Below are 12,459 nucleotides of genomic sequence, written 5' to 3' on the forward strand. Positions count from 1 at the left end.
CATGGGATCTGTGGAGAAAAAAGGATCCCTGAGAAAGCCCCATGGAGATAGGCAGCAATGAGCTGAAAGGAGCTGGCCCCTGGGCTCAGCTGTTCACCCCACCACTAGTCCCAGCAGCCGCACAATGACCTCAGCCCCATCCAGCAAGCTGGGCAGAGGGGGGAGGGGTCAACTTTGTTTTTGCAGAAAGCCTTGAAAAACTTTCAGAATTACTTGCTGGTTTCAGCTTCTCTCTGTTTTCTTTTTTTAACCTTTTCTTTTTTATACATATATTTTTAAAATATTTTTTTCTGATTTACAATTTAAAGTACTCATTTTTGCATCCTTGAGATATCATCAATATTTTAAGGATGTAAAAATGAGTACTTTAAAATGTAAAACAGAAAAAATTAATTAAAATACATATTTAAAAAGAGATATTGATGACTACCCTTCTTCTGTTTCCATGGTTCATTTTACATGCCATAAATGCGTGCATGTTTTACAAAAAATATACCATTCAGTATTCCACTATTACATCCATCAAAACTTATTTACACTGTTGAATTTATCTAAAAATGCTGCCGGCGTTTTCAGCTGTACACACTTATTTTCCATATATTCAATAAACTTTTTTGAATCTTCTCTAAATGTATGTTCTTCTTGTTCTGTTCTTCAATGTTAAGTCTGCACATATTCTGGCAACTTAAGTTGCCAATTCTTCTTAGGACCTCGCTCGTTTTAAATTTTGAGGCTAACAAAACACGGGCCGCAGTAGTGGCATACATAAATAACCTTTTCTGACACCTGGGAATTTCAGTCTGAATTATCCTCAACAGAAAAGACTCTAGGGTTTTTTTTGGGGGGGGGGGGGAGCACTTCTAAACTTTTTTTTTACCTTTTCTGTCACTGAATTGATCAGATAGAACAGAACCTGGGCCTGTCTGTGTGTCACATTTGCTTGCGACTGAGCTCTGGCAGGAAATCCAGCACAACGAGGAGACATGCCCCTTACACACCCATCCACACCCACAGAACAGGAGTCAGAGTCCTCGGAAAGAGTTCTTAAGGAAGTAGGTAAGACATATAAAAAAAATGGAAGGTGATGAAGGAGCCCTTCTTACCACTGACAGAAGCCTGGGACTTCTTGTTGTCTAGGAAAGAAAACAACAACAACAACTGAAAAATTGTGCAGGCACATTTAGGCAAGAAAAATATTAGTCTAATTGGAATAAACAGTAGATTGGGGGTTGGGGGGGAAGAATCAAACCAAAGAGTTACACATCAGACAAGTGGGTAAATAAGTAACCAAACACACCCCTGTGTTGCAAAGAGAACGTCAGCAATGTCTAGGCAACACAATGACCATGTACATATGCAATAGACAATCTTTACAGAACTCCTTCAAACCAAAACAAGTACAAAATGAAATCTTTAGTCTCAAAGTATCTGAAAATCTTTAAACGAAGCAAGGTACCAGACTTTGTACGATGAAAGACAAGCTGTGAAGCTTTGTGTATTCAGCAAATATGATGTCCAACACTGATCAGTGATTCCGGATATTGACTACTGTTTTCATCAGAATTATTTGAGACTAAAGATTTCATATTTGTACTTGTTATGGTTTGAAGGAATTCTATAAGGTGGGTAAATAAAGCAGAGGGAGGGGTTTGGGGATAGTTTTTTGTTTTTATACAAATACAGTGGAACCTTGGTTTACGAACTTAATCCGTTCCAAAAGTCTGTTCTTAAACCGAAACCGTTCTTAAACCGAGGTGCGCTTTCCCTAATGAGGCCTCCCGCCGCCGGTGCCCTTCCACCATTCGGATTCCGTTCTTAGACCGAGGTAAAGTTCTCAAACCGGGACACTATTTCCGCTTTTGCGGAGTTTGTAAACTGAATCGTTCTTAAACCGGACTGTTCTTAAACCAAGGTACCACTGTAAACATTTTAAGTATTTATCTTATAAAGGTTGTATTAACTTAAATCCTACTCAGAGGTGACACACTCAAATAATTGTACCAGTTAATCCTGCCCATTAGTTTCAGTGAATCTCCTCTGAGCTTGCCTCATTTCCCCCCAGCTTTTTTAAAAATATAATTTTTATTGGTTTTCCAAACTTCATACTTCAAATACATATTATATTACATTTTACGTTTATAGTTTGCTCCTACGAGCTGACTTCTCTCCTTCCTTCTTCATGTCACTTCTGAGTTTTTCACATTGTCTTTATCCATTCTATATATTGTTCTTCTACTTACACATTTGTCCATGTATTGTCTGTATATAAATAAGCCCTTCTATATATACAATTCTTGTTGTCTATCCATATATTACTTGCCACTACCATTGGTTACTTTGATTACATTGTACATTGTATTTCTTATTGTTATTATTATTCCCATAAAAGTATTTATGTTACACGTTATGAGGTTCATTTCAATTCTACTCGTTTCTCTATTTCACACACATCTTTCCTATATTCAACATAAATTTCTTCCATTCTTTTTGGAATGTTTCATCGCCCTGTTGTCGAATTTTCCCCGTTAATTTGGCTATTTTTGCGTATTCCATTACCTTCTGTTGCCAATCTTCCACTGTTGGCAATTGATGTTGTTTCCAGACCTGTGCTAACAGTAGCCTCGTCGCTGTTGTTGCATATAGGAACATCCCCCCCCCCCCCCCCGCTTTTTGAGGTCTTTATTATTTAAACTTATATACTGCTTGAATGTAGTAAAATCACCAAGCAGTTTACAATAAACCCTTTTCATCCCCTCATCCTGTGTAGTTTTAGAATTGGTAGTATTTTATTTGATAAGAATAAACCAGATTTTTTAAAAAACTAGCAACCTTGGGAAAAAGAACTCCCCCGCCCCCGAGCTGTCAGCAAACAAAGTGTTAGCGCACCCAAATCAGAAAGGGATTACTTTCACTTTCTAGCAGAAAGTATTTGTCTGTTATGCTGTATTTAAAAGAGCTGTATCTTTGTAGACTTGAGAGTGTTTCAACATCAAACACTTAGAAAAGCCGGATATAAAAATACTATTTGGATCAGTGTGATGTTCAGGAAATCAAGAATTTCATGATTGCTGTTCCTGTGCCACTGAAACCAACCCCTCCATTCCGTCCTCTTTCCTTAGCTAATGCTTTTTTGTATCCCACTCTTCCCTGCCCCGACGGTCCCCCCCCCCCTCCAAGATTCAAATGGCCGACAAGTGATCTCCACAAACAGGCATGAGAGTACTCACGGATATCCCGAAAGTGGATGATGAGTCTTGCCACCAGGGAAAGATACTCCTCCTACAAGTTAAGAGAAATGAAAGTGCATTTTAGAAGCCAGGGAGGGAGGGTTGGAGGGCAGAGTGCCTCTGACTCATTTCCTCCTCCTCCTCCTCTTCCTCCTCCTCCTCCACCTCTAGAAGAGCAAGAGAGCCCCCGCGCTGGCAGAACTGAAAAGGCAGGGTGCAATCTGCATAAGGATAATGAGTCTTGCCACGAGGGAAAGATACTCCTCCTAAAAGTTAAGAAAAATGAAAGTGCATTTTAGAAGCCAGGGAGGGAGGGTTAGAGGGCAGGGTGCCTCTGACTTATTTCCTCCTCCTCTCCCTCTAGAAGAGCAAGAGAGCCCCCGCGCTGGCAGAACTGAAAGGGCAGGGTGCAGTCTCCATAAAAAGGTCACTGTATTCAACTGCAGAAAGGGGATGCTTAACTGGGCAGCATGTAAACATCAAAAATAAAAAAAGGAATAACTGTGCCAGGCAGAAAACCAAAATGCAGAAGGGGTAAGGCACAAATCCCTTGAAAGGACCTGGCTCGAATTTTAACATACCACCGAGACGGGGGGGGGGGGTGTCCCTAGTGGGACCAAAACCTATCAAGGCAAGGGTCAACATTCCCAGCTCGCCAGACCCAGAAAAGCATCACCTGGACCCATATGCCCATTGCTGCGGTAGTCATTCCACCTACAGAGAAGCAAATTAGAGATGGGGCAGGGTGTGTGTGTGCACGTGTTTGCAAACAGGGTGTACACATGATGCATGTGGAGTGATGGGGGGAGGGGACGGATGGACAAAGGAAGATGCTAGCAAACTTCCCACTATAGTCATACCTTGGTTTTCGAACAGCTTAGTTCTTGAACGTTTTGGCTCCCAAACGCCACAAACCTGGAAGTGACTGTTCCGGTTTGCGAGCTATTTTTGGAAGCCGAACGTCTGATGGGGCTTCTGATTGGCTGCAGAAACTTCCTACAGCCAATCAGAAGCCGCGCTTTCGTGTCCAAACATTTTGGAAGTTGAACGAACTTCTGGAATGGATTCTGTTCGACTTTCAAGGCACGACTGTACCCAAGCCCTAAGGAAGTCAGACTATCTTCCACCAGGGCTAGGGCCTTTTCAGTGATGGCTCCAACCTGATGGAATGCTCTGTCCCATGAGACTAGGGCCTTTCAGGATTTAACCTCCTTCCGTCGGGCCTGTAAGACAGAGCTATTCCACCTGGCCTTTAATTTGAATTCAGCCTGATCTTTTATTTCCCTTCTCTTCCCTCTCCTTTTATGAAGATTACCCGCTCTGAGACCCCACAGCTTAATTCTCCCATGGCCTCCTCGCTGGCCCAAGTAGGACTAATTCAGCCAGCTAGCCCTGGTGACTATCTAATGCTTATTGGATGGATTTCCCCCAAATTGATTTTTGAAAATTGAATTTTATTGCTATTGATGTTTTTATACTGTATTTTATGCTGCTTCTATGTTGTATTACAATTAAGTTTTTAAAATTTGTTGTTAGCCGCCCGGAGCCCAGTTTTCGGAACCAGGAAGGGCGGGGTATAAAAAAATATATTTTATTATTATTATTATTATCTCACTAGTGAAACACAGGGAAAACTGCAACGACTCCAGAACCAGCCACAGCGAAAAAAGACGCCTCTCCCCCACCAGCCTGTAGTGTTTTGCAGGGAACAGGAGAGGTAGAAGATACAATGGGAAATGGCTGGAGCTCCCACATAGAGCATCTCCTATGCATGCAGAAGGTCGCAGGTAGGGCTGGGAAGGAACCCTGCCTGAAAACCTACACAGCTGCTGCCAGTCAGTGTAGATGATACTGAGTCAAGTGGACCAAGGCAGTTTCTGTCTTTGCCCCTGTGGGAAAGATTTGGGACTGGAAGGGGACATGGTGTCTTCCACTTGGGCAGAGCTTCAAAGCTTATGAGGAAGGGAGGGACTAACCAAGGAAGCCACAGCTGTTCATAGACGGGCAACTGGCAGAAGACGGGATGCCCACCAGGGAAGTGAAACCAGCTGTTCTGAAAGTCACCTGCCCAGCCAGGGTTTCCCACTTTCCTCCTTCACTCCATAGTGGGAAGGGCAGGAGCTGAGGGGGTTGCATGCAGCAGGTGCCAGATCCATCTCCAGGAAGGGCTGGGAAAGACAGCTTGCCTGAAACTCCAGAGAGCAGTTGCTGCCAGCCAGGGTCATCAGTTCTGAGCTAGCTGGACCGAGGGTTTGACTCCTTGGAAGAGGGCAACTGGTGCTTCAACCCCAAAATCGCTAGAGCCTGGACCTTCTCTCTCTCCTGCCTGCCCTTCACTTTCACCCTTGGCTCCTTCTCCTTACCCGTGATTTGGCCTTCAAGAAAACGTGGTTCTCCATCTCTTTGCTGCTCTTATTGTGAGCCACTCCAGCATTCCGCATGCTATCTTCACTGCAAGAAGGAAAAGACAGAGAGCAGCTGAAGCACCAGAATCACAACTGCACGGAAAGGAGGCACCTTGAAAACAGGGCCCACTCCACAGGCTATTTCTGCTCAGCCCTTCTGTGGGTGAAGTTCAGTTTCTTTTGAAAGGCGGAGGCCCCGGCTCAACTTCAGAAGAAATCATACAAGTGCATCAACCCCACGACACTCGCTGACGCACAAGCAACCCACAAACACACTTCCACACCTGCCCCAACAGGACTTTAGCGTTGTCTCTTCTGGGCACAGGCTCTCCCTTTTCTTGTAGGTAAAGGTACCCCTGACTGTTAGGTCCAGTGGCGGATGACTCTGGGGTTGCGGTGCTCATCTCGCTTTACTGCCCGAGGGAGCCGGCGTTTGTCCGCAGACAGCTTCCGGGTCATGTGGCCAGGATGAATAAGCTGCTTCTGGCAAACCAGAGAAGCGCACGGAAATGCCGTTTACCTTCCCACCGGAGCAGTTCCTATTTATCTACTTGCACTTTGACCTGCTTTCGAACTGCTAGGTGGGCAGGAGCTGGGACCAAGCAACAGGAGCTCACTCCGTCATGGGGATTCGAACCGCTGACCTTCTGATCGGCAAGCCTTAGGTTCAGTGGTTTGGACCACAGCGCCACTCGTGTCCCTTTCTTGCAGGTAGCAGGAATTAAATATATTATTAATTTTTTTTAATTGATGATATTTCTAAGCTGATTAATATCCAGAATCCCCAAGCAGTTTACATCAAAGAACTGGGGGGTTGTTTCCAGTGACATGGTTCCATTCCCACAAGCCAACTTCCCCTTCTTGGGGGACCCAAGATTTTGCAGGCACCAAGGGAGAGGAGAGGAAATCCAGGATGCCCCACACAACATCAGAGGCACCCCCAAAAGCCAACCTTTAAATACCTGTGCGACAAAAGGCACTGTGAAATATCAAGTGCAAGTTCCGGAAAACGAAAGCAGTGTCAGAATAGCCTTGACACCTACGCTGTCACAACAGCCGTGGCACCACTGTTCTGATGAGCCGAAAGCAAGAAGCTCTATCCTCACCTGCAGCCCCTACTCACAGCAAGAGAGAGGCCCAAGCCCCGCCCCAGCAGCACGAACCCCTCCCTTATGTTTGGGACCAGCCATGTCACAGGAATATCAGGCAGGATGGAACCTGCGGAAGGCGAGAGGAGCCGACAGAGCAGTTGTGGGCTGGAGAGAGCCAAGAAGCAGCTAGGGCTCCCCTTCCCAGAACGCCCGCATCCTGGCCACCACCTACAGGCTGAACTGTTTTTTTCACTTCTGTACAAGGAAGGCATATGGCAAAGATGCCCTGCCACCCTTCAGAATTCAAGCCCACTCCCCCTCTCTCCTTCCCCTAAGATGCAACAGCTCATGCTTGGTCTGTCATCTTGCTGGGAGCCAACAGCCTGTTCCAGGGAAAAAAAACACTAACCCATTTCCACCCCCCCAAAAAAAACACATTCTGGTAGGGAGAGGACATTTCTCAACCCTCCACCTAGTCACTCAGGACACAGCAGTTTACATAAAGAGGGCAGAGCTTATTTAATATTATTGTTCTGTATAATACCTGTAAAAGAAAAAAAAAAGAGGAGCCATGCCTGAGAGGTGCCCACAACCAATCAAGTACTGTGACTGCTGACTCTCCGAATACAGACCCTTGAATACAGCAGCAGTGAGCACTTTGCCCTTGTGCAGAGCTCCCAAAAGCAGGCAACTTTCACTGAACCCATCCCAAACCCCTGCACTCCAGGTGCCCCTCCGCCCCTTCTCTGAAAGTCCATTACATACAGATACCTTGTCTTTCACTCCCCAATAAACATTCTGAAGTTACCTCTCTTTTGTGGGCTAACTGGTCAGAGGGTTAGAGGAGGCTGATTGGGGGAGAAAAGGTGTGAGGGGAACCCTCTCTTGCGAGACGCAGGGTCTCAGCCAGCAAGCTTTAAGGCGATGGCTTGGAATAAAAGTAAAGCCTTGATCAGGAGAAGAGCGACATCCTTATTCTATGCATAAGGAAAATCCAATAATAATCCAATACTAAATCAAGTTTACTTGAAAAGCAACCTAAGGAAAACAAGCTCAAATGAAATATACAATAAGGTGAAATATGCATAAAAGGGATATAAGTAATGTAGAATAAATAATGTGCTCTATTAAGAGACATTTACATCTGTTTTATCTGGTTCTTTAGGAAAGGTGATAATGAAATGATAGAGACAAGGGGCAATGGGGACTTATGGATTACAACTCCCATCGGTCTTGACCAAGCAACATTTGGTGGTCCACAGGTCAGCCGTCCCCACTCTTATATAATAATAAATATTCACATCAATATTTGCAAGAAGGCTGAATGGAAATTTTTCCATATGCAGTGGTATACCTTGGTTTACAACTGTTTTGGATTACAACCGTTTTGGATGACAACCACGTCATACCCAGAAGTGCATGTCCCTTTTTTTGGATTACAACCTTTTGTTGTTGTTGTTGAGGCCCCATTGGCGAAAGTGCGCCTTGGGCTACAACCTGTTTTGGTTTACAACCGGACTTCCAAAACGGATTATGGTTGTAAACCAAGGTACCACTGTATATACCACTTATTTTCGAGGTTCTAAAGACATTTAACATTGGAAATAATTTTCATTCTTGTGCTTTTTGTACGAGTTAAACCAAGAGCAAAAGGTACCAGTAGAATGCATCTCTCTAAAGCAGAGCTTTCCAAACTTTTCATGTTGGCGACACACTTTTTAGACATGCATCATTTCATGACACAGTAATTCAATTTTAGTAGCAAACCAGAGGTTAAATCCATTTCAGCCCCAGGAGGAACATGGGGAGCATATGCACGACGCACCTCAGCCAACACACTAACATGTTGTGGTGTGAAACACAGTTGGGAAAGCTCTACTCTAAAGGCACAAAAAAGCTGAGAGGGAACCCTGGAATCATGTAATATGAAGCCCAAGGTTACTCCAGAACATCTCTTCTGCAAGAAGCTTTGCACTTGCTCTGCAGCCAAGACTTTGTCCGGAAAAGGAACATATGACCAGCTAAGATATACTGACATTTTTTTTGGTTTTGTTCTAAGTCTTTGTGACTGTTGCTTTCATTTTCCCTTTCTATTACTTGGATGTTTGGCTTCGCTGGCTTAAAAAGATAAAAAACGTAAAGGTACCCCTGCCCGTACGGGCCAGTCTTGCCAGACTCTAGGGTTGTGCGCTCATCTCACTCTATAGGCCGGGAGCCAGCGCTGTCCGCAGACACTTCCGGGTCACGTGGCCAGCGTGACAAGCTTTATCTGGCGAGCCAGCGCAGCACACGGAACGCCGTTTACCTTCCCGCTGGTAAGCGGTCCATATTTATCTACTTGCACTTTTTGGGGTGCTTTCGAACTGCTAGGTTGGCAGGCGCTGGGACCGAACGACGGGAGCGCACCCCGCCGCGGGGATTTGAACCGCCAACCATGCGATCGGCAAGCCCTAGGCGCTGAGGTTTTACCCACAGCGCCACCCGCGTCCCTCTTAAAAAGATACTTCTTGCTAAAAACACCTTACGCTATGTGTTTAACAGGAACATTCCATCTCATGCAAAACTGGAACAAAAGGCACCCAAGACAACTTGCCCCAGACTGAACAATATTTCTTCTATTGACATCAAAAATAAATGATAAAATAGCCTTTCCAAGATGACTTCCACCCTGTCTACATCACACCAGTGTTGGATATGGTGCCAACTGGTACCCCATCAGAGCACAGCAATATAGTGTGTTAATGCCAATCTGATGACAGTGCAGGACAGAGCTTCCTCTCTGTCCTCAGGTTCCATATACTCAGACCTCACACAGGAGATATCTGCTGATGAAAACTATAGAAGAGAAACACACATGGGAACCAATGCACATAGCTAGCAAGGTAAACGGTAAAGGTAAAGGACGCCTGGATGATTAAGTCCAGTCAAAGGTGACTATGGGGTTGTGGCGCTCATCTTGTTTTTAGGCTGAGGGAGCCAGAGTTTGCCCACAAACAGCTTTTTGGGTCATGTGGCCAGCATGACTAAACCGCTTCTGGCGCAATGGGACTCCGTGCCAGAGGAACGGAAATGCCGTTTACCTTCCTGCCGCAGCGGTACCTATTTATCTACTTACACTAGTATGCTTTCAGACTGCTAGGTTGGCAGAAGCCAAGACAGAGCAACAGGAGCTCACCCCATCACACGGATTCAAACCACCGACCTTCTGAACAGCAAGCCCAAGAGGCTCAGTGGTTTAGATCACAGTGCCACCCACATCCCTTTAGCTTTATAGCTAGCATGCTTCTTCTAAGAGCCTCACATGCACCTCATCTCCAGACACAAACATCCAATCCCCTACCCCAGGCCAGAATGGGGTAAGGCAGACCACCCCAGACAAGCAGGTAAGAGGAAGGGGAAACCATACCACAATACCTAAGAACTGATGCAAATCTCTCTCTAGCCCCTTTGCAATTTGTGAATACAGTGGTACCTCGGGTTAAGTACTTAATTCGTTCCGGAGGTCTGTTCTTAACCTGAAACTGTTCTTAACCTGAAGTACTACTTTAGCTAATGGGGCCTCCTGCTGCTGCCGCACCGCTGGAGCACGATTTCTGTTCTCATCTTTGAGCAAAGTTCTTAACCTGAAGCACTATTTCTGGGTTAGTGGAGTCTGTAACCTGAAGCATATGTAACCTGAGGTACCACTGTAATGGGGCTTTCTGTTTTGTTCTTACACCCTCTACAGGCGACTGTAGGGGTGTGCTGCTCCCACATATGGAAAACACTCCCTCCAACACATAGGCAAGTTCTCTCTTCACAAAGGCCAGGAAAACGCATGGACGCTTTTGCCTTGCAGGCCCCCAGCCTGGATGCAAGGAGCAGAAGTAGGTGTCCCTGCTCAGAGTGCCATCGCCATTTCTGGGGAGAAGACAATCAATCACACCAGCCTCCCATCCCGCATGATAGCAGGGCGACTGAAGCAGAGCACTTGCAGAGCCCACATGTGGCAACCCAAACACTTTCAACGCCTCTAGGTTCAGGGACTCTGTGCTCCTGCTGCTGAGCAAGGCTTGTGATCTATGGCCTTCCCTCAGGTTCTCCAGATTGGCAAGCAAGCAGGCCAGCTTCTGCCGCCACCAGATACTTTGAAGCAGCTATTTGGGAGAAGCGCAGATGACAATCCTTCCAGTAGGGTTTGCCTACCCAGCAAACTAGCAAGTGAGATTCCTAATGTGGAAGAAAGAGCCAGATTGGACCCACAGACACAGGGCTAATTGACTCACTCATCTTTTTGGGTGTGGGACTGTCCCTTGGATGTCTGGACACACACGTCCTGATTGGTCTGGTGACCATCTGCTTTATAGAGCGTGCTGGAGACGTAGTTGCCACCTTGAGATTTCTTTTCTCCCTCCCCTCTTTGGTTGAGAAGGGCAAGGCACAGCGACCCACTGCAGGACCCAAACCAGAAATAAAAACCCAATGATGTATGTCTAAATCAGCAGGCTTTCCAAGGGAAAAGATCCCACTAGGAGCTGATCCCTGAGTCAAGCCTCCACCTGCCAAGGAATTAGAACCCACATATACATACTCCTCGGGATCTCTTCCCTTCCAGGCAACCCTCTCCTCCGTGGGTCAGTGTGGCCCCTGGAATGCCTGCCCAACACATATCCTGCTGCGGCTGACCTTGCACCTGGCCCACCTTGCACAACGCGCCCTTCCTCACGGACGACGGAATGTGATGGGGGCCAAAGTCTGGTGGACTACGGGCGACGGTAGGTGGCATAGCTGTCAAGCATCCCTTATTTGGCGGGACAGTCCCTTATCCCAGCGCCATGCCCCGCTGCTGTCCCTTATCGATGATGTCCCTTAAATAAGCTACTGAAGGTAATGGGGCCCTTTCTATGTCCAGCTGTCCTTTGTCAACAACAAATTGTTGCTGTTTTTGTTGTTGAATATATGCTATATGGTAATTTATAGACCTAATAGGTATCTAAAGCCATTTGCACGCCTCAAAATATGTATTTTATCAAAGTAATTGTTGCTCCCTTATTTTGGCTGCTGATCCCTTATTTTCGAGGCTGCTGGTCCCTTATTTTCAAATCTGTAAGTTGACAGCTATGGTAGGTGGGCCTTGCAAGTGGGCCTCCATTCAGCCAAGTGAAACAGGGCCATGGAGCCAAAATCCCTGTCCCTCCAAGGGGCCCTTTTCGAAGAAGACTGCGTCCAGAAATTGGCGAAGAGGGCGAAACGGGAAGCCGCTGCTTCCTACCCCCCACCCCCACGAGGTTCGTTTCAGCATCCCTCCCGTAACATCAGGCGGGGCAGTGGCGGGTTGCGCCATCCCGGGACCCGATCTGGGGCATCTCCACGCCACTCACAGCCTCCAGGAGGGCCTCGAAACGGGCAGAACCAGATCCATCACCCGGCCCAACCAGGCCAGAGGCTTCCTGCTGCTGCTGCTTCCGCCGCTCCTGATACCGGGGCTGCCCGTGAGGCGCGGGAGCCGAGGAGCCGGCCGAAGCTGGTCCTCCGGGCCTCCCCTTCCCTTTCTCCCCTCCCTCCGCGGACTCACATCTGGCTGACGAGCTTCTGCCTGAAGTTGGCGCTGCGCCAGTCGTTCTCCTCCATACCGAGGCCGCCCGCCGCCTCCGCCGCCGCCGATCCGAGAGCCGAGCGAGCTGAGGAGATACTGACTTGAGCGAGCGGCGGGCGCAGCGACGCTTCTTCCGGCCACCGGAAGTCGCTCGACGAAGC

General features: G+C 46.8%; 1 protein-coding gene across 2 annotated transcripts in view; it reads right to left on the minus strand.

Moving 5' to 3' along the window:
* MED15 (mediator complex subunit 15) overlaps positions 1–12,449 on the minus strand; it is a 31,364-nt gene extending 18,915 nt beyond the window's left edge. The window contains exons 1-5 of one of the 2 annotated variants that reach the window (XM_083717140.1): positions 12,278–12,449; positions 5,591–5,678; positions 3,228–3,279; positions 1,104–1,133; positions 1–8 (exon numbers count right to left, since the gene is read on the minus strand). The exon at positions 1–8 is cut by the window's left edge and continues 196 nt beyond it. In XM_083717140.1, coding sequence (XP_083573266.1) covers positions 1–8; positions 1,104–1,133; positions 3,228–3,279; positions 5,591–5,678; positions 12,278–12,333 — 234 coding nt within the window. In that variant the 5' untranslated portion in view covers positions 12,334–12,449. The remainder of the gene's footprint in view (positions 9–1,103; positions 1,134–3,227; positions 3,280–5,590; positions 5,679–12,277) is intronic. The other variant, XM_083717139.1, reaches the window with a different exon arrangement.
* Between the last annotated feature and the right edge of the window lie 10 nt (positions 12,450–12,459).

Source organism: Podarcis gaigeae, assembly GCF_964106915.1.
Source record: "Podarcis gaigeae genome assembly, chromosome: 16".
Taxonomy (NCBI): domain Eukaryota; kingdom Metazoa; phylum Chordata; class Lepidosauria; order Squamata; family Lacertidae; genus Podarcis; species Podarcis gaigeae.